General features: G+C 46.5%; 1 protein-coding gene across 2 annotated transcripts in view; it reads right to left on the bottom strand.

Moving 5' to 3' along the window:
- The window catches only part of CREB3L2 (cAMP responsive element binding protein 3 like 2), a 75,736-nt gene extending 56,717 nt beyond the window's left edge, over positions 1–19,019 (bottom strand). For both annotated transcript variants that reach the window (XM_027881197.1, XM_027881198.1), the window contains exon 1: positions 18,847–19,019. In XM_027881197.1, the coding sequence (XP_027736998.1) occupies positions 18,847–18,954 (108 nt within the window). In that variant the 5' untranslated portion in view covers positions 18,955–19,019. The remainder of the gene's footprint in view (positions 1–18,846) is intronic.
- Between the last annotated feature and the right edge of the window lie 2,749 nt (positions 19,020–21,768).

The following is a 21,768-nucleotide window of genomic DNA, read 5'->3' as shown; positions in this document are numbered from 1 at the left end:
GAACCAAAACTGGTAGAGAGAAGAGACAGCTCTAAGGGTTCCCCACAATGAATAAATTCTTCTTAAATTCATGGAATAAGCAATTCGAGCTCTGTCAAAGTCTTCACAAAACTTATTTGTGTGAAGATGCACTTTTAAAGACCAATTTCATTGAACTGTCATCCCATGATCATATAAGGGGGAAAAAAGCAGATTGCCTTGGGTATCTTATCCAAGTTTGCACCGCATAGTTGAAGTATCTCCAGGGTGAACTGCTCTTCTCTAGAGAAGACTCTGTGGTTTGTGTGGCTCCCCATGTTTATGAGCTCATGGATTAGACTGAAATGTCTCAGGACATCTAGCGCATCCTGTTCAGGACATACTGTCTCTTATAATGTTGCAACAACAAAATTTAGGTGCCTAGTAGGATTTTGCAGGCTAATTTTCACAACCCTGAGTTCCCTAATGGTTGGAGCTGTCAGAGTTACCATAAATCAGCATAATGAGTCCTGCAGGCTGTATTATTGACAAGACTGCCACAGCAAGCACTGAGAGGGCACCAGCAATGCTTCTTTCTCCAAAATGTGCATGCGCACCTGTGCTAGGACACACACATATGACTATTCCAGCCTTCCTACTGAAGGGAACATATGCTTCTGGCATATGATGTTCCCAAATGCCATCAAAAAAAGATTACATTAGGTGGCCAAGTACTTCATGATCATTTACGATAGCCACGGACAGCCTCAAACTGAACAATCATTCATTCCTGGGCTATCTGCCATCCATCAGGCACAAAGTACCTGACTTTGCTTCTTACTACAGAAACAATCCAGACATGCTTAAGCAATTGGAAAATAAAATTCAGCTGAGGTTCTTTCGGTAAGCACTCCGACCACTGCAGTGCTTTTTTTCTTGTCTTCCATATATAGTTGTGACAACAGCAGTAAAATATTCGCTCAGCTGCCCTCCCGTAACCAGCTGAGTCTGAAACCACCCACACCACAGATGTACTCAGAAGGTACAAATCCTTCCCTCTCTATTTACACAGCATGAAAACCTTGGGATGCCACTTGCTGCAGCAGTGTTAGTGCTCCAGACCTCCCACAAGATAGCAAATCCACATCTCCTGTGTAAGGCAGTACCTATGCAAGGTCTAGGGAAGAGGACAACTCACACGGATCGTTGTCTTAGGCTCAGGAGCAGTGCACTTCCCACATTGTTCAAGATCATTGTAGGATCAGGGCTGCCAGGAAAGAATCCAAAATTCATAACAGGAATGGTTTTGTTTTAATAAATAGTTATCTAGTCCCATTTAAAGCACTGCATATACAGGAGTAGATTGAAAAACATTTCACACTTCCATGTTTTCTTCTTCACATATGCTTCCATCTAGCAAAATCCCACAATATTAATGGGCAAGATCTTCACCTTCCTTATGGTTATGCATAATCATAACTAAGCAAAACACGCACCTTCTACTTAGAGTTTCCAAAATTTCTTTTGGTTATATAAACTATAGTATTTAAACATTATTTTGCTAATGTGCAAGTGCCACAATCTGATATGTTCTGCTTTGGACTGTACGCTCCCACCCTTTTCCCAAATTACAGAAACTGTTTCCAAAATACTTCACACCTCTAACATAAACAATACAGCAGTGGACAGACGAAGGTTTCTTGCCAAGGTTGAATGCGCTCCTCCCCCTGGTGAACAGGGAATCCTTTGGATCTTCTGAGGTTTGCATCACTTTCTGGTAAAGGCACATTTTACCATCTCTTTTTCTTTCTTTCTTTAATCCACCTTACCCCTATAAACCCAGACAGAATCTGAACCCAAGTGGCTGAGCCAACTTGCACTACACTTTATCAGTCAGCCTTTGACCAAAGCAAGCAATGCAGACCTCCTAGAGGTGCCTCTGACCAGCAAGCCCAGCTTTCCCAAGTGGTATTGATACACACAACTGCACGATGTCTGCCAGAGAAAGATAAAAAAAACACATTTTGTAGATAAACTTTCTGCTACTAAGTCACAGGTTCATCATGCATACATTAGAAATATGGAACAAGAGGAATCCAGCCTCCTTTACTGATAACTCCTGCTTCAAGTGAGATTACAGTCAGTTTCTACTTTCTTAAACCTCTTCCTGGTCAGTACAACTAATCTTTATTAAAAAGTTTTAAGCTATGAGAGCTCCTTGCTATCCACCCCCCCCTCCAAATTCAGACAAACTGACTGCTGTCCAATCCGTACCCTGCCCTCAGTCTGAATCTTCTGAAGAGCTCTTCAAAGCTTAATTTGTAAAGGGAAGAGGTTCTCCTATTAAAATTGACCCAGCAGGAGCTGGCAGGTCTGGGTCAGGTACACAAAAATTTAACAATGAGAGCTACACAAGACAACCAGCACCTACCAGCAGGGTAGGGAGCAGAGGTGACACCCTCCTACACTGCATGGTTTCTAGGGCAAGAGATGGCTGAAAAACAACACATTTCTCAGCTGCTCTTCTGCTTCTCTCTGCCCCTTCTCTGGACCCTCCCCCCCAACAGATCCTATGGCTGTATCCTTCCCCAATAAAATAATGGTAGCCCTTTTCACTCCCCAGTTATTATGCTTGTGCCCTTTCATATGAGCCTGTCCACCAGTCTGAGAGACTGTGCACTAGACTATAGTGGAGAAGACCTAAATGGGGCAGAGCTGTTCCTCACATAAAATTACAAAACAATGAAAGTTTATAACCTTGTTTTCCCTCCTTGTCAGAGAGGGATGGAAAAACCCTCTCCTTCCTCACTATCTTGTTTGTTTTAAAGGAACACCATCAGGATGCAAAGACTATTTGCTAAAAAGAAGACTCTGAGAAGTTAACACTAATCCTGAATATTTAAATATACTATTTGTCAGTACACTGACCATAAGGTCCTAACGTTCCCTGTTCACTCCCTAAGTGGGGAACATCCCTGTTTGGTTTGGCTCAGTTTCCTGGAGTGCTACGTCACTAACTGGAAACAGGCGGGTTTGCGTGGAGCTTCCAAGAAGAAACTCAGAGGAGCGATGCAACACAGGCACCACCCCTCAAACCAAGTCAGGGAAAAACACAGGATGCTGAAGGAACCAGGTCTTGGCTGGGTCCCTGGTTAAGCTAACAAAGTAGGGCTTAGAGGTCTCTGTAGATTGCAACCAACCAGAGTTAGGAGCCTGAATGTGCTGGTTGCATTAATTGTGCCCCTGTACTTTAGAGAAATCCTTGACAATCTGTTTAGAGATAAGAAGAAAACTGCAACACCTACCTCCTCCCTGCTGCTACGAGACACTGCACCAAGCTATGTGTAACCTCAGGGCTACTTCTACACCAGACCCCTCTCCCCTCCAAAGTCCAGAGCAAGAGACCAGCAGCTGTATGGGTACAACTTGTCAGGGGCAAAATCCACTCCAGTCCGAGATGTTTCAAGTATCTCTGCTCAGTGCAAGAGCTCCGAAGCAAAGCATCACACAGACAGATAGCCACAGTGCTACCTTAAAGTTCACAGACGGTGCACATCTGCTAGAGACTGAGCTTTTCAAAGAGCTGTTTCCCAGCACCAGTCCCGCACAGCCATTTCTCTTTGGTACGTACTGCAGAGCGCTGAAGTCACAGCGTGGTCTGTGCACAACTCATTACACTTCCTTACCCCATTTGCCTCCACACTTCTTCACAGCCCTGCTTGGTCCAGATTTTCTTGGGCGTTTGCTCTCTCGCTTCATATCATCTCCACAGAACTTTGACTCGCATTTTTCCCTGTTGCTAGACTAAACTGCTGGAACCCAGCCTGCCTGGCTCAAACACCAGACCTCTTGTTGGAGACCTACGCAGAAGTGTGAACTGAGAATTTTTGGGATACCCACTTGAAAGCGCCTTAAAAGGGTTCACTTAAGAGAGGACATGTAATTCAAGTGAGACCCCTCCAAGGTCTTCTGGCAGCACCCTGAGAAGTCAAGGTCCTAAAAATGACTCCCTGTTCTCAGAACGGGGAGAGTAAGTAAAAAGATCTTTACACCTTACTTCTGCTTTTTTTCCCCATATTTTCTGTTCCATGTCTTGGGCATAATAGAAGTGTCCAGCTTCCCAGAGGCTGCTTCAGCAGTGAGGGCAGCAGACTGGAACAGCAGAACTGCACCTTCCATGTGGTTTCTGTATGGGTACAAGTGCAGATCTGTTGTTAACCCGAGAGCCATGTGTGGCAGTGCCTCCTGCCATGAGCAGCTCATGCCATGCAGAAATGAGATAAGGCAGCAATGCAAAGATAAACCTGCTGTGCGTCAGTCACAGGTGTGGGCTAAGCACACATCCAGCCCACAGGCAGCTTGAGTGGCATTGCATGTCTTGTATTATGGCTCTGCTGCCACAGGTTACCTTCCCACAGTAGAATGACAAAGGCAGTCCCAGGAGGAGTACTCTGCTCCACAAATTAACCAGTGCTGCAGGACTAGGGTTGCTCATTTATTCCATCCTCAGACAGGCACGGGTGGTGACTCCCACCAGCACGTAGCTTCAGCCTCTCCTGGTAGAGCCTGACCAGCTTGGCAGGAACATCAAGCTGAGGAGCTTCATTCCTAGCCAGACCTCCTCCAAGAGGCACTCCATGCTGAGCAGCAGGTCAGGAAGGGGCCACTTGACAAGTGCAGCAGCTCCCCACACACACCATCCCATCACAGGCACACTGGGAGCTTTATGCCGAAAGGAGAAGCAGCACTGCTTTAGAGAAGCTGGGCACACTCCTGGTCATCACTGTGTTTCCAACACAGCTTTTGGACACTTTCAAAACACACCTGCTGTCCACACTATACTTGAACAAAATATTTTTCCTCCTAGCATATTGCAAAAACCAAAGCAGCACTACCACTAGAGAAGGTTATGCCATACCATGGAAGCAGTTTAAGGCAATGCCTTCTGTCTGCCTGATACAGGGATGCCAAGGAAGAGAAACTGCTCACGCTTCCCAGATGTCCCGGGCACTCTCCTCCTCCTGTCCCCAACTTGCATGTCAAAATCAAACACAAGGCCCCTCTAAACTATGAGGAGGCTGACCCTGCATCACATACAGTCTATCAGGCTTGTTAAAATGCTGCAAACATTCTGGATAAGCATTAATAAGGTAAGACCTGCCACAGGCAATGGATTTTAAGCTTCCCCCAGCTGATGGTGTAGAAAAATACAGGCTTGTACTGTGATGCACAGAGGCAGAGGGAAAAGAACAATCTTCCATTGCTAAAAACTGGTATAAAAGTTGGTACCATTGGTACAACTGGAATCATATCAGCTGCCAGCTTCCACTAATTATACCTTTAAAATGAAAGCTACAAACTTTGCTTCTTTGTCTGTATATTCATTCCACCTTCTCACACATTCAGTCTGCTAGTTTTTCCTCAGACCTCACCATAACTGCTTTACTTTCTTCTTTTCTTCTGCCTTCTTTAACTTGCCAGGGTTGAAGACCCCGAACAAACTGACACCAATCAGGTGTGTTTTAGCCAGGCTATCCCAGACAGAGGCACAGGGAACACAAGGCCACCTTTGATGCTCGATTCCAAGAGGGAATATACATAAAGGTGACCTTGTATTTTGGGACTAAGGCCTTTTCCTACCAGAAATCTTATCCTTTCCCACATGCCCTGTACATTTTCCCCTTTTATACGTGCCAAGAGGTGTCACGATAAACAGCAGTTCAAAAATAGCTTGAAGTGATTAAAGCATTTATTTAAACTTCACTGAAATCAACAGTTTAGGAGAATGACCAAATGCTGGGATGCATTTGGGCAGATTGAAAGGAGTCATAGAGTGCTCTGTATGTTCTGCCTTGAAGTATCCAGAGAGTCAACAGGCCCAGCAATAAAGTTTTATAGTATTTCAAGCTGCAAAGGACTATGAAACCTTCCTACTCTTCCACGTCTTAATCCACTAGGTTTCCATGAGGTACCCTTTTACAGGATCTGATAATTTGTCCTTTGTTGAAATATAACATCCAGAAGAGAACATGGGTGCACTGCAAGGATTGAGAAATGAGCATTTTTCCTAACTCTAGTATGTTTTTAGCTTTTTTTTTTTTTTGTTATGCTTTCCAAATCCTGATTTCCAATATGCACTCACCTCTCCCATAGGTAGGCACCTGTTGTTTTTTTTTCCCGGTCACATAACTTTGCTTCTGGATCACAGATGAAAACCTTGAGAAGCCTCCTGTCTGGTACCTTTTTGCAGAAGCCAACAAATCTATCCTCTGACACCAAAGGTGCATTAGCAACTATTTTGAGTCAACTCTTTAATTTCATACATTTTGTGGTACAATTTTTTAATCAAGACAATTAAATAAACAGCCAATTACTTGCAAAGTGTCTCCATTTACTTTAAAATTACTTTTTTTTTTCCTCCAAGAATGAAATCAGGTTTGTCTGACTATATCTGCTTTCCATTAAATCCCACCTACCAGGGTTAAACTGTATCTGTATCCTTCTAGTCTGTAACTATGGAATCCCACAAGATTCCATGTATTTTGTATATGTTGGTACAAAGATCTCCAGTGCATAGTTTCTACTTTCTCCTCTTTACTCTATCAATTTAATATTTTCAGACACTTCCTCATGATGTCATGACCCAACAAAAATCATTGTCAACAAGACAAACTTCTCCTCTGGGACCTTTCAGCCTATCTGGACTTCCAGTTATCCAGTTTTTTGGTTCCAAAAAGTTTTGTAACCCAATTACTGACAGTGGTCAATTTTCATCTGACACTATTCCAAAAATGTCCCCTTTCTACCCTTACACTTGCCAACACTGTTTTTTTCCCCTTGGATATTCTTTGCTGATCATCATCTGCTTCTCTCTACTTCACACTGATTCTTTTTTACCCTTCTCTAACCATTACTACAGGCAAAAAGAGACAAGGTACTTCCAAAGGACACTAGCAGTTTAGAAAAGGAATAGCATAATGATATCTTAAGATTCATAATCCCCTTCATAATTTTAATCCAAGCACAAAGCTCTGAAGGGATCTTGCTGTGAGTACAATGATATTCATTATCTGTGTGTTACGAGAATCACAGCTGAAAACAGTTTTCACAGGCACTATTCTGGTGCTCTTACTGAAAATTACATCACATACAGCATATGAAACTGAGAAAGATGCCTCAATAATAGTAATGTGAGCTTAACAGAAAGTGTTCAGATGATACCACTTCTACATCCTCTCCCAAACAGCTGTCCACCTTCAAAGCAAAACACACTGAATGTTTCTAATAATTTCTCATAAACCTGCTATTTCAACCCCTTACTTTTGCTGCTGTTCTTGGAATTCTCCCACATTAGCCTCTCTTTCAGATATCCAGGTGTCAAGCACTGAAGAGCCCATGGCTGATCTGTGACATTCTGACACCTGCAAGCCCCTGGTTTTCAAGCATCTCCCCAAACCGTACTTTTCAATGCCTTAATCACCACGATGGAGCAGCACAGTAAATTCGCCACCCCCAGTCACAACCCTGACTCCACATGACACACAGACTTTACAGCTTTCTGCGCTCAATAACTTCTTCAATAGTGTCTTCCCTCATTCTCCAGCAATGCAAGTGTCTGTAGATTCTCATTTCTTGCTTGCATTTCCAAGCTCATTTTTCCCCTTCAATACCTGCAAATTTGAAACAAAAATCAAATGCTACAAGTTCCTCATAGCTCCAGTGGCTCCATCCCAGCTACCATATCACATAATGTCCCTCTTAAACACTGAAGTCACATCTTAAAACCAAGTAGGTTTTTTTCCCCACCCCCAACTAATCTTGCCAGCAAGCTGTCCCAAGCAAGGTACTTAGGAGAGGATTGTCTGTATGCCTCTCTTCCATATCTTCTTCATTAAAGCTAGAAAAAGGTGTTCTACAGATGAAACGCCTTTAAATTTTTTTTAAGAGTAATTGAGAGATTTACCGCAGTTTTCAAGGTGGGTGCCACTTTTTTGCTGCTTTTGATCTTACAGACATGTTTGTAGTTGAGGAAAAAACCCATCAACATAAATTAAGTTCAGCCTTCCCCTGTAGTTTTGCAATATATTTTTAACAACCCAACAAACAAGCAACTGCAACAGGAGAGCATTCCCAAGTCCCAGCACAGACTCCCTGCAGTGCTTTTCTGACTGAAATTCAGCTGAAATTTTGCTCTGAATCGGTACAGCCAAACGAGAAGTCACAAGTCACCCTGGGCAAGTACAAAAGTAAGACTTTTCCTTCTCTTTCAGTCCTTCTTGCAAGCGACATCCACTGATGTCCATGCGGAGCAAACCAGCTGAACAGAAAAAAAGAACTTCTAAGGCTCGAGGAGGAGACAAATTTTGCAGTCATGCCTTAAAAATAGTGCCAAAGCTCATTCCTGCCATGCCTGTTTCCCGCAGTGAGTCACGCCTGAGCGGTGCCTTCCAGCTGCCGGGCCGGGCACCCCGAGGGCAGGGCCGTGGAGCAGCACATCGCACATCTGGAGCCCTCCTGCAGCTGCCCGTTCGGTAACCGCGGGCAGCGGCCTCCCAGCGAGTCTCGGCTTGGGCTCCTTCAGGAGAGCTGGGAAGGAAGGGGGGCAGGCAGACATGCAGGCATCTGTCTGGAGAGGCAAGAGGGAAATGCTTCCAGATAAGAGCACGGGCACGTGGCCCACACCCAGCCAAAATGGACTTTCCTAGAGTGCCCTCAGCCCCCGTAGCATTTCACCAAGGAGCACATAAGGCATTAGAGCCATACGTAGGCAGCATCAGGTTGTTTTTCTCTTCTCTTTCCAAAAAAATAAACCTCTGCTTCATGCCCATTTTCTCAAAACACATCTCACCAGCCCGCCCCAAACACCACAGCAGTCCCAGCCCTGAGTCACACGCAGAGGGGACGGCAGAGGGGAGGAGGGGAAGGGAGCTGCGGCACTGAGGAGCTGGAACAAGACATACCATCAGTGCTGATGACTAGGCCAGTTACACCCATGATGAGAAAGACAGATGTTCTGCAGAAAGTCAACCGCTGCCTCATATTAGGAGGTATGAAAGCTGAGAGTTTAGACGTCACATTTTCCCTCAGTCTTCATCCTTTGCTAGCCAGGACAGATCCCAGAAAGCCAGGTATCTGGCTGCAAGAAATAATGCAGTCAGTTTTAAGTTTTTAGTCTTGGTTCCTCCTGAAGATCTCATCCTGCCTGTAATGTCACAAGCCTTCTTAGGCAACAGTGGCATTGCTCCTTTTGCTGCGAGAAAAGCTGGAGGAGCAGATCAGCTCTTTGCTGGTCTTTGGTTTTGGTTCTACACATACCCAAATCTCCGCTGTGGGTATCAGAAGTTCCATAAATGAGAATACCTCTGTCTCCAGATAATCCACACAAAATCAAAACACTGCAAGCAGATTACTGAAGTCAACAGAAGAACTGACAGAAGACCAGGGAAAAAGGCAGCCTTGGGATAAGCATCCTCTTGTGCACAAAATTTGCTGAAGAGCTGCAGGGCTGAAGGAACAGAGATCTGCTCAGTATTCAGGGCCTGGAGTTCGGGGGATTTTTCTTGGCTGATTTTCAGGTTTTAGGTCTACAAAACCTTCCCCATGCTAGTCACACGAGCCACTATGCAGGGTGGTCTCTTCCCACACCTACAGTTTCAGGGTTAGCCACAAAAAGGAAATAACACAGGTCCTTATAGGTATGGGGTTGCATAGACCAACAGCCTTGAAACAAAGCAGAATGCCCTAGCAATGCTGTATCTAGATTTGAGCAGGGCAGTGCCTTGGCTCCAGGACTGCTGTGAAAGGAACCACAGCAAGGCTCCAGCTGGAAGGGGCTCAGGTGGTCTCTAGGCCAGCCTCCAGCCCAAAAAGGATCACTGCTAATTGAGACCAGCTTACTCAGGAATTTATTCAGTCAAGTCTTAAAAACTTCCAAGGAAGGAGATGCTGCAGTATGTCTGGGCAGCTCTCCCTCCAGTGCTCAGCTACCCTCACAGTGAAGTCCTTTTTCCTTACCAGTCTGAACCTCTCTCACTTCTGCTGTTGGCCATTCTCTCTCATCCTCCTGTCATGCACTGGTGTAAACTCTTTTTTCACTCTTTTCTACACACGTTCACCTCACAGCATACAAACTTTGGAGAAGGAAAAATTGAACAGGGTACTTCAAATGTCAGCAATTGAAAGATGTTTTCCTTGCTTTGAAAGCCACCACGTGCTTCAAAGAATTTTGCTAGAGCTGAAGACGCTGCTTACATCCAAAATCAGAGGCAGCACTCAATATCCTGGGTGCAGAACAAGAGCCAATGGCCTTCCCCCTCTCTACTGGACAGTAGCCCATCTCATCCAAGGAAGTACACTCCTTACCTCTGCAGGCAACCTCAGCTGCAGTAAGAGCTGGGAGACGAGTGCTCCATGGTGTCACCAAACTGCCAGGGCTTGTCCTGGCAGAGTTGCAGGACAGGAGTAAGCCCAGCAGGTTTAGTTCCAGACAAGCCACTAAAGTGTATCAGGAATATTGCTCTTTGCCCCTACACTACAGGGGAGAAGCCTCCACCAACACCAGCTCACTTCTGTCCTGCACCTCTGCTCAGGACACATCTGATTCCACAAGGGAGGAAGCCCAAAGCTCCCTAAGACACCCACCCAAAGCTCCCTAAGAGGTTATCAGAGCAGCCTGGTCTCTTGTTTCTCACCCCATATGACTAACAGATTGCATGAAAGGACAAAGCCAGCCCCAGAGCAGCTGCACAGGAATGTTTTTCTTTGGCAGAGAGGAAAGAGATGAATTGAGTGTCACATTTTTCCATTAAATTTTTGCCTGTCACCACAGCAGAGCCAGATCACATACAGAAGATTGAAAGCCAGTTAGCAGCAGATGGCAAAAAAAAAAAAAAAAGTAGTAGTTTCCAAGACACAGTGAAGGCACAGAGAGGTCACTGGCACTATTCAGCTTCACATTTGGAGGGATGGCAGCTATGGAGATTGCTCTAGTAATTCAGGTCTATCCCATTTAACTGGACTTTATTTTCCCACACTGCCTTCTCTGCTTCCCAACTCACCCTCAAGAGAAGGAATGCTCTCTGTTTGATAGAGCATTTGTGTCCTTCCTGCACACATTTAGCTCTGATACAACTCAATTCAGTGACTTTCTTTTCTGCAGTTGAGAGCTACATTTGACAGCTCACAGACAGAGAGAATGACACCCCCTGCTAGGAACAGCTCAGCATCTCAGACTGGAGACAAGGGGTGCAATGCCCACCCCAGCTCTGCATTGTTAAACCCCACCATTTTTGACCTGTCTTTTGTACTGCCTATTACTCACTTCGGTGGAGTGGAAGGGTAATGTACTTGCCAGCAAAATTGTGGCCCTAAGCCAAGCTTATTCTTTGCATACCATTTCTTTCACTTTCATGCAAGACAAACTATGTAGGGCCCAAGACAGGCTCCACTTTTCAACAGCACTCAACATCATGGAGGGGTGGTGGCACCACTGACTGATTCAACATCAGTCTGTCCATTTCTCTGCTACATACCCACACTCTTATCAAACAACCTTTTTCCTACTGATCCTTGAACAACCGCCTTCTCCAGGTAATCCCCTTTCTTTCCAGTAACATCCAAATAATAGTCTGCTGGTATCGAATAAATACACACATGCACACATCAGGATTACATCTAAGCACAAGCCATAAAGCTACTCTGACTATTCCCACTGCACATTCCTTTAGCTCAAAATGCAGTTCCACTGACCCTTGCCCAGCCAAACTTTCCTACCTGCCCCCTCATGTCAGCATCAGAACCTGGGCTGCCTACAGTGTAAGATGTGTCAGGGAACCGATACCCCTGAAAGCTAATTTCTTGCAAAAAGAAGTCACTTTACACCTGGCTGAGCTCCCAGCCAGCTGCCACAACAGCCTGCGGTTACATCCAGGTGCAGAACTGCACTGTCAGGTCTTGTCACCCAGAAAAAAAACACAGCCAAAGGGCATCCAGATAGTCTCCACAATTCAGAGAGAGATGAATAGGGAGCAACAGCATAAAAGAATGTGCCCTCCTGAAAACACAGAAGAAGAAGAGATCTACAGTGAGAGCGCCCCTCAGGGACCCACCAGGAAAAAGGAAGCTACTCTAGGGAATTGCAGGAGTTAGAGGGAAGACCTCATAAACTCAGGGTAGATAGCCAACACAGCCTGTGACAAATGCCACTGGGACAGGTTAAACACCCTGACTGGCTGTCGATAATTGCTAAAGTCTCACCCACAAAACGTTCCTACTGCAAAAGGGAGAGAAGCAGCCCAAGACAGAGGAAACACATGATGGATGGTTAAATTAAGTATTACAAAGTGACTGTAAATCAACTTTTGGGAATGCAGGAAGGCATACAGACAGCAATAAGGACAGCAGAGCCTGATAACCAGCATTTGGATATAGCACAGAAAAGCAGCACTTATCTGCAAGTGCAATGTCAGCAAGAAAACCTGTCCGGTCGGAGGCAGGGGGCTACTTCCAAAGCACCACATCTTCACCTTCAAAGCAACAACCACACGCCTTAGAGGTGCCTTGTTAACTGAGGGACCAAGAGAAAACAAGCCCACAGTGGCACAGACCTCACCACTCTCTGGAGGGAGCAGTAGCCAGCCAGGCACGGCACAAGCTGCGTGCCTCAGTCCTTGCTCACAGTCCTGGGCAGGCCTGCAGCAGGACCAGGGCAGACAGGCTGAGAAGGTAGTAGTCCATGAGACAGACATCCCCCTGCTCCTGCTGCAGCAGAGCTGAGCACACCCACTCGGGCTTGGCTCTGAAAAAAAAAAAGCTTTTTTAAGGGAAGCTTACAAGCTCCCCAAGACGAGGGGCACTGTCCTATGTCACCACAGCACAGTACTGCTGCACACAGTGGCTCCTGAGGCACCAAAGCACTTTTATTCTGCAGTGGGTACTTCCCTCTCACACCTGTCAGACAGCCCAGACATAAAGTGGATTTGCTGGGCAGTGGTACAGGTCAGAGCCACACAGCAAAATGCAGGGACAAGCTAAGAGACAGTCAGAGCTGGTGGTACGTTGCTCAAAGGCCTCCTCGCTTTGTTTTTATATTTATTTTTATTTTAGTTGTCACAGCTGGCATGAAGATGATCTGATCTCACAGCGTGCAAGCAAAAGGATGAAGGCAGACTTGCAGAGGAGGAGAAATAAGACACAAACAAACCGTGCATCAGAGAGCAAGAGGGACACAAAAAGATCGAATCAAACTGCACATTCCTGCCTAGGATCTGCACCTAGTCAGATCAACCTCCTCTACAGACACAGATGACGCCGAGAAGTGAGACTCCTTTATTAAAAAACTGGTCCCCATCCCAGGATAAGCAAAACTTACTTAGCCCTAGATATGAAAGACCTCAAAGAAGGGACTCTTCACATCACAAACAAAGCCCTGCAAAGAGCACAAGCTCCCACCATCCCTGTAGATAAGTTCAACAGCTCCAGACACAGGAAAACCCTGTCTGGTAACACCATAAGTGAAATTCCTTTGCCCCTGCTATCATGCACAGCCTGCCCCATGTGTAATGACTGGTTTTCCAAAGGAAACATTTACAGAGAACACTTCAGATCAGTCACGTCCTTTAGGAAAAAGAATAAATAGTTAGGTTTGTGCATTAAATGCTGGCTCATTCTAATCTACCAGGCTTCAAAGTCAGTCCCAGGACAGACTAACATTTTTTCCAGCTCCTGTCCTCGCTGCAGATGAAGCACTTCACTATACAGTTACAGCCAGTCCAAATGAAACCAGACAGCAACTCAATACCTCCATTTTTCTAATTTTAACTGTCAGAAAACAGGAGGGTAAAGTTTCAAAGTTTCCTACTTGTGTTTATCTCAGCTTTTAGAGGAACTGTAGATCCGTTAGACCCATTACAAGTACCTGACATGTACACTGGCAAACTGGAATTACTTTCTTATTTAAATTTCGGAAGACAACGGGGGGGGGGATGGATTTCTGTGCAAGACACTGAGTGCAACTAGTTTTGCTGTTCATCAGTTGTGATGCTGATAAGTTTTTTAATATGGAAAGTCAATGACAAAATTTAACACAATTTAAAATTGTACTGCTTCGTACAAGACACATATACAACTATTTGAAAGTCTCACTTTCTCGTTTTCCCTCTTTACTGGAGGATTTTGGCAAAATCCTTTCAAGTACTGACTGTACAAACATTTCACCCAAAGTCAGCTGTCCTGTCCTCCACATTCAGGTGTAGAGAGAAGAAAGAAGAAGAGATTTCAGCTTTATGGTTAGTGGGCAACAGACCAAACCCTGCTTTCAAATAAATGAAGCAGCTCTCTCCCCACCAAAACAAAATTAAAACTGGATACAACTATATTGCCACCAGATTTTACAGAGGGCTACAGGAAGCCACCACAAAATAAGATACAGCCAGCTCCACATCTATACATGCTGCGGTTACCCCACTTTAATTAAATACACACAGACTGTAAAAATCAAGCACTGTCATCCATTTAAATTAACAACTGCTACTGCCCTACACCAAACACTCTAGGCAATCCCTGGCAGTGCGTTCAGAGGCAGCTTTTCTGCAGAAGTCATCAGAAACACGAAGTAACGGCAACCACTGCTTTTGTGGACGAGGAAATGAGTCACTGGGCAAGCTCCCGGTGAGGTTCAGAGGCTTCTTATGGGGAGGAAAAAAGGCCAGCTCAAAGTTTCCTGAGCTCATCTTACATGATGATAACAACCCTGACAATTAACCTTCATGGGGAGTTTGCTTTGGTTTTGCTTTTGCAGGGAGATTTGATAGCTGAGGCCCAGTAAGCCTCCTCCACTCGTCCCAACCTGCACTACACTCCTATTCCAGGGCTGAGCTGCCCACAGCATCACCAACAATATGGCAACAGGCTCACTGAGTTCAAACACTGCTCAGACAACGGCTTCAGCAATGTAATATTTAAGTAATTTCAATTTTTTCATAGGAGTTGCAGGTTCAATAGTCTGCTCTTTAAAGAATAAACAATTTGGGTTACTTAGCGTTTGAAGTATCTTCCAGCTAACCACTCATCGAGACACTCAGGACATTACATCTAGGAATTCAGTCCTAAATATTTAAGCCAGCTGCTGCCCCCACGTATGTGCAGGGCAGCTGCAGTTCTACATCCACCATGCCAAGATCACAGCCATGCTTCCGTTCCGCTGCATTTTGCTACCACCTGGAAGCAGCAGCCAATGTGTTAAAATAATCATGAAAATGGGGGGAGAAAAAAAGGCTGCATCCCCAGTATTAAATAAGGAGGTTTTAAATGTCACCGACTCCTAAGAACCATCTGCCTTTCAGCCCCCATCCAGGAATGGGACGGGTCGTTGGCATTTCACAGAGTGCTTGTCACACTTATCCATCTGCATCAGATCTGGCACTTGTCACTGAAGTCGCCATCCCAGCTGGGCCATGTCCAACCACAGATCAATTCCCACAGAGACCCATGGCCACAACCAGAGCTCTCCCACTTCAAGCCCGCCTGCATGTTATGGAAAGTAACAGCAGGAGCAAGAAGTTGAAGAGTTCACCTGACCACGCTTCTGCTCCCCTTGTGCTTCCTTTCTGCTTGGCCACCAGGAAAAAGGAAAAAAGCATATAATAATAATAACAGTAATACTACTACTGCTACTACTACTAATAATAATAATAATAATGCCTTACACAATGCCAGTGTATAGCGTTACCAACAAACAATCACAACAGTTGCAGCCCATAGGAAGATTAGATAATGCAAACACATGACACGTCCTGTGAACACAACTCTGGGAAACCTTTCAGCCTTTTCTTGGATGGGAAACTAAGCCACTCTGGAAAAATAACTGCTCTAAAGCTATCTGGCATCCAGGTGAGTACTATAAACTATGAGGACTTTAATGAGACACCTCAAAGACTGCTGCCTGCCAATACCAGAGCTGAGCTCCTCAAGGTCCCACCTTCTCCAGGCACGGCTGATGACATCACTGACAGTACCAGAGGAGTGAGGGAATGGCTCCCTGCACAGCTTCAGGCACTGGTGAAATCATCTGCTGTTAATGAGAAATGTAAATCCCCAGGAGGTTGGATTTCAGCCCTGGTAATTAAGGCAGGCTGGAACAGTTTAAAATAGAGGTCAAGTTTTTCAGTGCATGCGTACTTTCACACTTGTCTACAAGCGTCAAATCGACCAGAGCCAGGAACAGCCTTTAGGGTTGTAAAAAAGTTAAATTTTAACTTAAAATACACAAAAGGCAATTGGCACAGAATTCTCACCCTCACCAGCCTGCACACACAGGTCTGACTGCAGAACAACACTGATCCTTCTTTCTGCTTGTCAGCTCTCCCCCCTCAGTCAACATCATCAGCACCTTATCCCTCCTCTTCCCCCTTGCCAGTCCAGCTCATGCTCTTAGGGCTGTATGACTGACCCAGACACCTCTCCTTAGCCCACAGAGAAGTTCCCTTGGATGCAGACTTGCACACCCAGCTAAGAGACATCTCAGGAGTGTGCAAAGACCACAGGATTCCATAGAGCACTTGTTCCTCAGCCACGAGGATGACAGCATGGGTAGTGGGCACTCTTGTAGATAGAGCATAGGAGGGTCTCCTCCATCACCACAATCTTTTCAGAAACACCCTCTAGTAAGTTTACAAACATAGCAGAGTCAGCTGGGTCAAACCAGTCCTCCCAGATGGAAAGCATAAGCCCAGAGAAGAACAGATGTTTCATCCAGAGAGCCTGCTTGTTTGTTTTGTTTTTTTCAAACAATTCTATGAAGTTCTGGCCGGAGGTAAATAGAGATCTTGCGTTTCATGATACCAAGCACAGTATTTTCCTCCCCATGGCAGGGCACACTTTACAAAAGAAGAAGTTCAACAGGCAGAAGTTCAATGGGAGGGGGTTTCCCTCTAGAGAATGTTAGTTTCATAAAACTTTTTTTCTCTTTTAAAGATCATAATACCTCACTACACCTACTTTACAGCCTTTAGTTAGATCTTTTTTGCTGAAACTTTTTTCAGATGAATTCCAAAACCAACCAAAACCAGAAATTAATTTCACACTTTTTATGTGACTTCAAGAAGGTCTCTACAGAAGTCTTAAACTCCTAAAAACCAAAAAACAATCAAACAAGACAACCACACAAATCTATGGCAGAGTGTTACTCCCAACAAAGACGGTCACAGCCCAACACTTTGGAGACCCAGCTACAAACTGTCCCTTTCAAAACACTCACCATCATAGCATTTGAAGCTGAAAATCCCCAAAAAAAGTTGAAAACAAAAAAGGGAAAAGCATCACATTCCCATCCTCCAGACAGCCAGGGCATTTTCTTTGTCAAGGCACACTTAAGTCTCAGGCTCCTTGAAAGAGGGCAAAAAACACACATATCTGTGTCACCACAGCCACAAGTCCTATCCAAAGCATAGGATCTCCTTCAGGGCATTAATTAAAGAAGATAAGAAAGCAATAAATAAGAAAACTAACGTTAAGAGTGACAAGTCCATTCTCATCACAAGGATCCAAACAAAGCAGGAGGCAGTACGCCACCACAACCATAACTCTGAAGGGGAACACTCTCCAAAGAGCCTCCCATTTCACTCACAACATTCCTCTTGATAACGAAAAAACTCAAGAAAACAACTGTTTGACAGAAGAGCTTTCCATTGTTAAGTGTTCCAGCTGCCTTTTTAAAAAACCCCAAGCCACCATAACATACGATTCCTTTCCCCTGGATCTGCTAGAAGATACATGTTGTGCAAGAAAGCCCAAGAACTCTCAAAGACAAAGCAGCCAAACAAGGTTTAAAGACAGTCACGCGTGCAGCAGGCTTGCTTCCTGCTGGAAGGAGGCTTGGAGCTTGTGACGGACGTGATCCCGGATCAGTAAGGCTACCACATACCACACACAGCAAACAAGATTTTCCTTGTTTGCCTTACAAGACCAACACCAAGATCTACGCAGGGTGCCCATCGTGCAATGGGATCACCACTGCTCCCACGAGCAGGGCTTGGCCCCTCTCCGTGGGACTGCATTTGCACATCATTCCCTTTGGCGCGGAGCACACGGCAGCACCTGCCAAGCGCTGTTCCTTCGGCGCTGCCACGATCCAGCCGCCACCACCATGTTCCTCTGGGGTTCCATCCCAGCACGTGCTCCACAGCCACGCCACGCTTGGCTGCCTCGTGCCTCACACCAACACTGGGCTGGAAGAGTCTTCCACGCTGCTCTCCCGAAGTGCTCCAGCTCACTTCCACTCGGGATTCGCACCCATGCAGCGTTATAAAGGTTTATAACGTTATAAAGGCGTATCCCTGCACTTGCGAAACACCTCCGGAATTATCAAGAAAACCACAGAGATAATAGCACATATTTCCTCGGGACTGTCCTAACGATGCATTTTGCGCAAGAAAAAAAAAACCCACGGGGATTCAAAAAAAAAAAAAAAAAAAAAAAAAAAAACCAAACCAAAACAAAACAAACACCAAACTTCAAAACTTCTGTCACTTCCTTCCTGCCCTAGAGGAGCGGGAGAGTCTCGCCTTGGAGAAGAAGACGCATCCCGCGGCTCCTGCGAGGTCGCCCGGGGGAAGCGGCGGCGCCGCGGGGGCAGAGGGAGCCCCGGCTATGGGAGCCCCCGACGGGACGAGCTGGGACACCCAGGGACAGAGGGGACCCCACTGCCTGTCCGGGGGCACCTCGGCCCCGGAGGCACCAGCCCCGGCGGGGCGGCGGTCACGGCGAGGGACCCCCGGGAGCACCTGTCGGCCAAAGGCGCCTCCGCCCGCCGGGACCCCGCCACGGCCCCCCAGATGCGGCCGCCCACTTGAGCGTCCCAGCCCTCCCGGCCCCGGCCCCGCCGCTCCTCACCGTGTGGCTCAGCAGCGTGTCGGGGTCGGCGGGCTCGCACAGCTCGCTCAGCTTGCGGTCCCAGTGCAGCAGCGGCGGCTGCTCCCCGCCGCTCTCGCACACCTCCATGGCGGCCGCGGGCAGCCCTGCGGGCCGGGCGATCAGTCGGTCGCTCGCTCGGTCTGTCGGTCCGTCCCCCGCCCGGGTCGCGAAGCCGCCGCTCGCCCCCCGCTCGGCCGGGACTGCGCGGGCGGGTCAGCCCCGCCGGCCGCGCCCCCCCGGCCACGCCCCCGCCGCCCCGCCCGCCAATCGGGGCCGAGCAGCGCGGCCGGCCCGGGGGCCGCGGGCCAATGGGCGCCGGGGCCGCGAGCGGCTCCAGCTGTGGAATGTGGGCGTGCCCCGCGCGGCCAATGGCGAGCCGGGGGCGGCGGGAGTGACGGGCAGGGCAGCCAATGGGACAGCGACAAGACTGCGCCGGGCCTGGGGGGCGGGGCCAGCGCTGCCCGGGCTCCGGGCCTGGAATGGGATGGGATGCGATGGGATACCCGGCACGGGCACCGTGCCCCAGGCAGCGCTGGAGAAGTTACAGTCAGCAAACACCGGCCGGCTACGATGTCGGCCCAGTGAGAATGGAGGCAGAACGTACCTAGTGAAAATCAGGAGTTTTACAAGGAGCTGCGTTTCCCAGCTCAGATCCTTCCCAGAGCGCTCACCCACGGGCAGTAAAAATAACCCCAGACAACGGGAAATTCTGGTATTTTAAGACTCACTTTCCTGCCAAGCCGCAGCAACAATGACGCTTCATTGTTCTTCAAAAATGGAAGATGCCAACTGTTTACGATTCCAAAAAACTGGGTGTTCCTCCATGCTTCTCCGCAGCTCCTAGAGCAGCTCAGGGCAGTCCACTGTGGGTCAGGTCAACCATAACTGGCATTCCCACACTGCATTGTGCAGGAACTATTCTTGGATTTTCTGGAGCATTCTCTCTCTCCTAGACCTCCGTTTAGGCTTCCCCTCTTGTGCCAGGCCACTTCCATTCCCTCACAGAGCAATCCCAAGTGATCCAGTCCTCCCTAAGGAGAGCACAGACTTTGCTCACTGAGAAAAACAAAGGCATAGGGATTTCCCAGCACCCACCAGGCACAACAGCAACAAAAAGAGGAAGAACAATGGTGATTTAATCAGAGTTGTCCTGTTAAGACTTATTAATCTTGTGTAGTTTGATTTAAAAAACAAGTTTGGTTTTTTTAAAAGCAGCTCCACTGTTTATGAACAAAAAATCCTTAACTGCCCCAACCAGAGATCTCCTACAAAGGTGAGTTATTCTAAGTCACTGTGAAACAAGTCAGTCCAGTATTTGCCCTCAGCAGCACAGAAAACATCTAAAGCCAAATTACCAGTGCCTGAATCGCTACCAACCACTTTGGCAAGCCCAAACTTAGGTACAAACTTCTTGTGTCCTGGCACTGCCAGGTACTGTTGTCAAAGCAATTTCATTGTGCCAGTTCTGAGATGCAGATTGTGAAATTTGTAAAGGTCAGTTCCCTATTCAGGAGCCTCTGTGTTTGCACTGGATGTGTTCTTACTTTCAAAGCCTCTGTGGCCTTGTGATAATCCGTCTAACAAAAGGCTCTCCATCACTCTGACATTACATCCTTCTAAAATCACTGTTGTAACTAGATAATTTCTTTGGGCTGGGGCACTAAATTAGTGTTTTGCCCACATGGGAAATCCTAAAGGAAGACCCATGTTTGCCTTGTAAGCCAACAAAATAAAAGCCACCTCAAAAGAAGAAGGTGCTGACTGGGTGACTGCAGCTTTGTTTGCTGAGCATGACGAGAATAAAGGGCTCCCGAGGACTGGTACTTGACAGAGAGCACTGGGCTGAACTTTCTCAGTCTAACACATGCATCCTGTCATTCCCCCTTGGGTAAAGGAAGTAAGGAACTCATGGGAAGTTAGGCACCCTGGGTAAACAGTGCACTGCTTTTCCCAGTGGGTTCCACTCTTCCTGCACCACATAAAATTGTGTCCCTCTCCCCTCTGCACTTCCCCAGGGGCTCTCTCTTGTAGCACTAGTACTGAGGCACAGCTGCCACTGTGGGACACAATGGTGCTGAGAACTCAAGAGCATCCTGGAAGACTTTCTTGGCCACTGAAATATTTTGATACACAAAGGCGACCCATTTCTGGGGCTGCAATATAAATATAAACCACAATACCAGCAGCTAGTGAGTAGACATTGATAACTGGGCAGGTTGCCTGCCAGATTATTAAAATTAGTGTTCAAGGCTAAGTGTCATTTCTGAGCTTCAACATTTCTGAAACAATTACCTGAGACTTTGTAAGGAGATATGATGTATTTGCTTCGTATGGTGGCAACTTAGAGCATAAAGACCACAAAGAAAGGTTTGTGCTGCAGCACAAGTTCTTCTTGGGAAACAAAATCTGTATTAGCAAGTTCCTGCTACGAATAGGCAGCACATACAGGGCACCAAGAAGGATAAGACAAGAGTGGAGGCAATTAATCCTTTCCAGAAAATATTAATTATTCAGTGTCCTGATACAATACATGGGATAGCAGTCCAACATGCTCACAGATTGACACTACACCAGAAATCAGGCACTGTGAAAAGCACCACAAAGCCAGCAAGAGTGTGATACAGACACAGCTATCCTAACTTTTCCCCATGTTGCTTGGAGGATTTTAAGTTGTGGGTTTCAATAGTTACTAGCCTGCTGAAAATCAGAGCTGTTTCTCCATGTTTCATTACTCTCCTCTTTAGATAGTAGTATTAAGTTCCAGCTAATCTGAGAGCATTTTGATGTTTTCTTTTGTGTAAGACCCTTTGATCACCAGAGTCTTCTGAACTGGGTTTGAATTCACTCTCCAGCACAGGGAAACAATGCAAGAATTGACCAAGAATCTACAAGATGATAAAG

Source organism: Empidonax traillii, unplaced genomic scaffold (genome assembly GCF_003031625.1).
Source record: "Empidonax traillii isolate 1590-97213 ecotype Southwest subspecies unplaced genomic scaffold, ASM303162v1 scaffold84:size2688230, whole genome shotgun sequence".
Classification (NCBI taxonomy): Eukaryota; Metazoa; Chordata; class Aves; order Passeriformes; family Tyrannidae; genus Empidonax; species Empidonax traillii.
The sequence above is the reverse complement of the archived record's forward strand: the minus strand, read 5'-3'. Positions and strand labels throughout refer to the sequence as shown.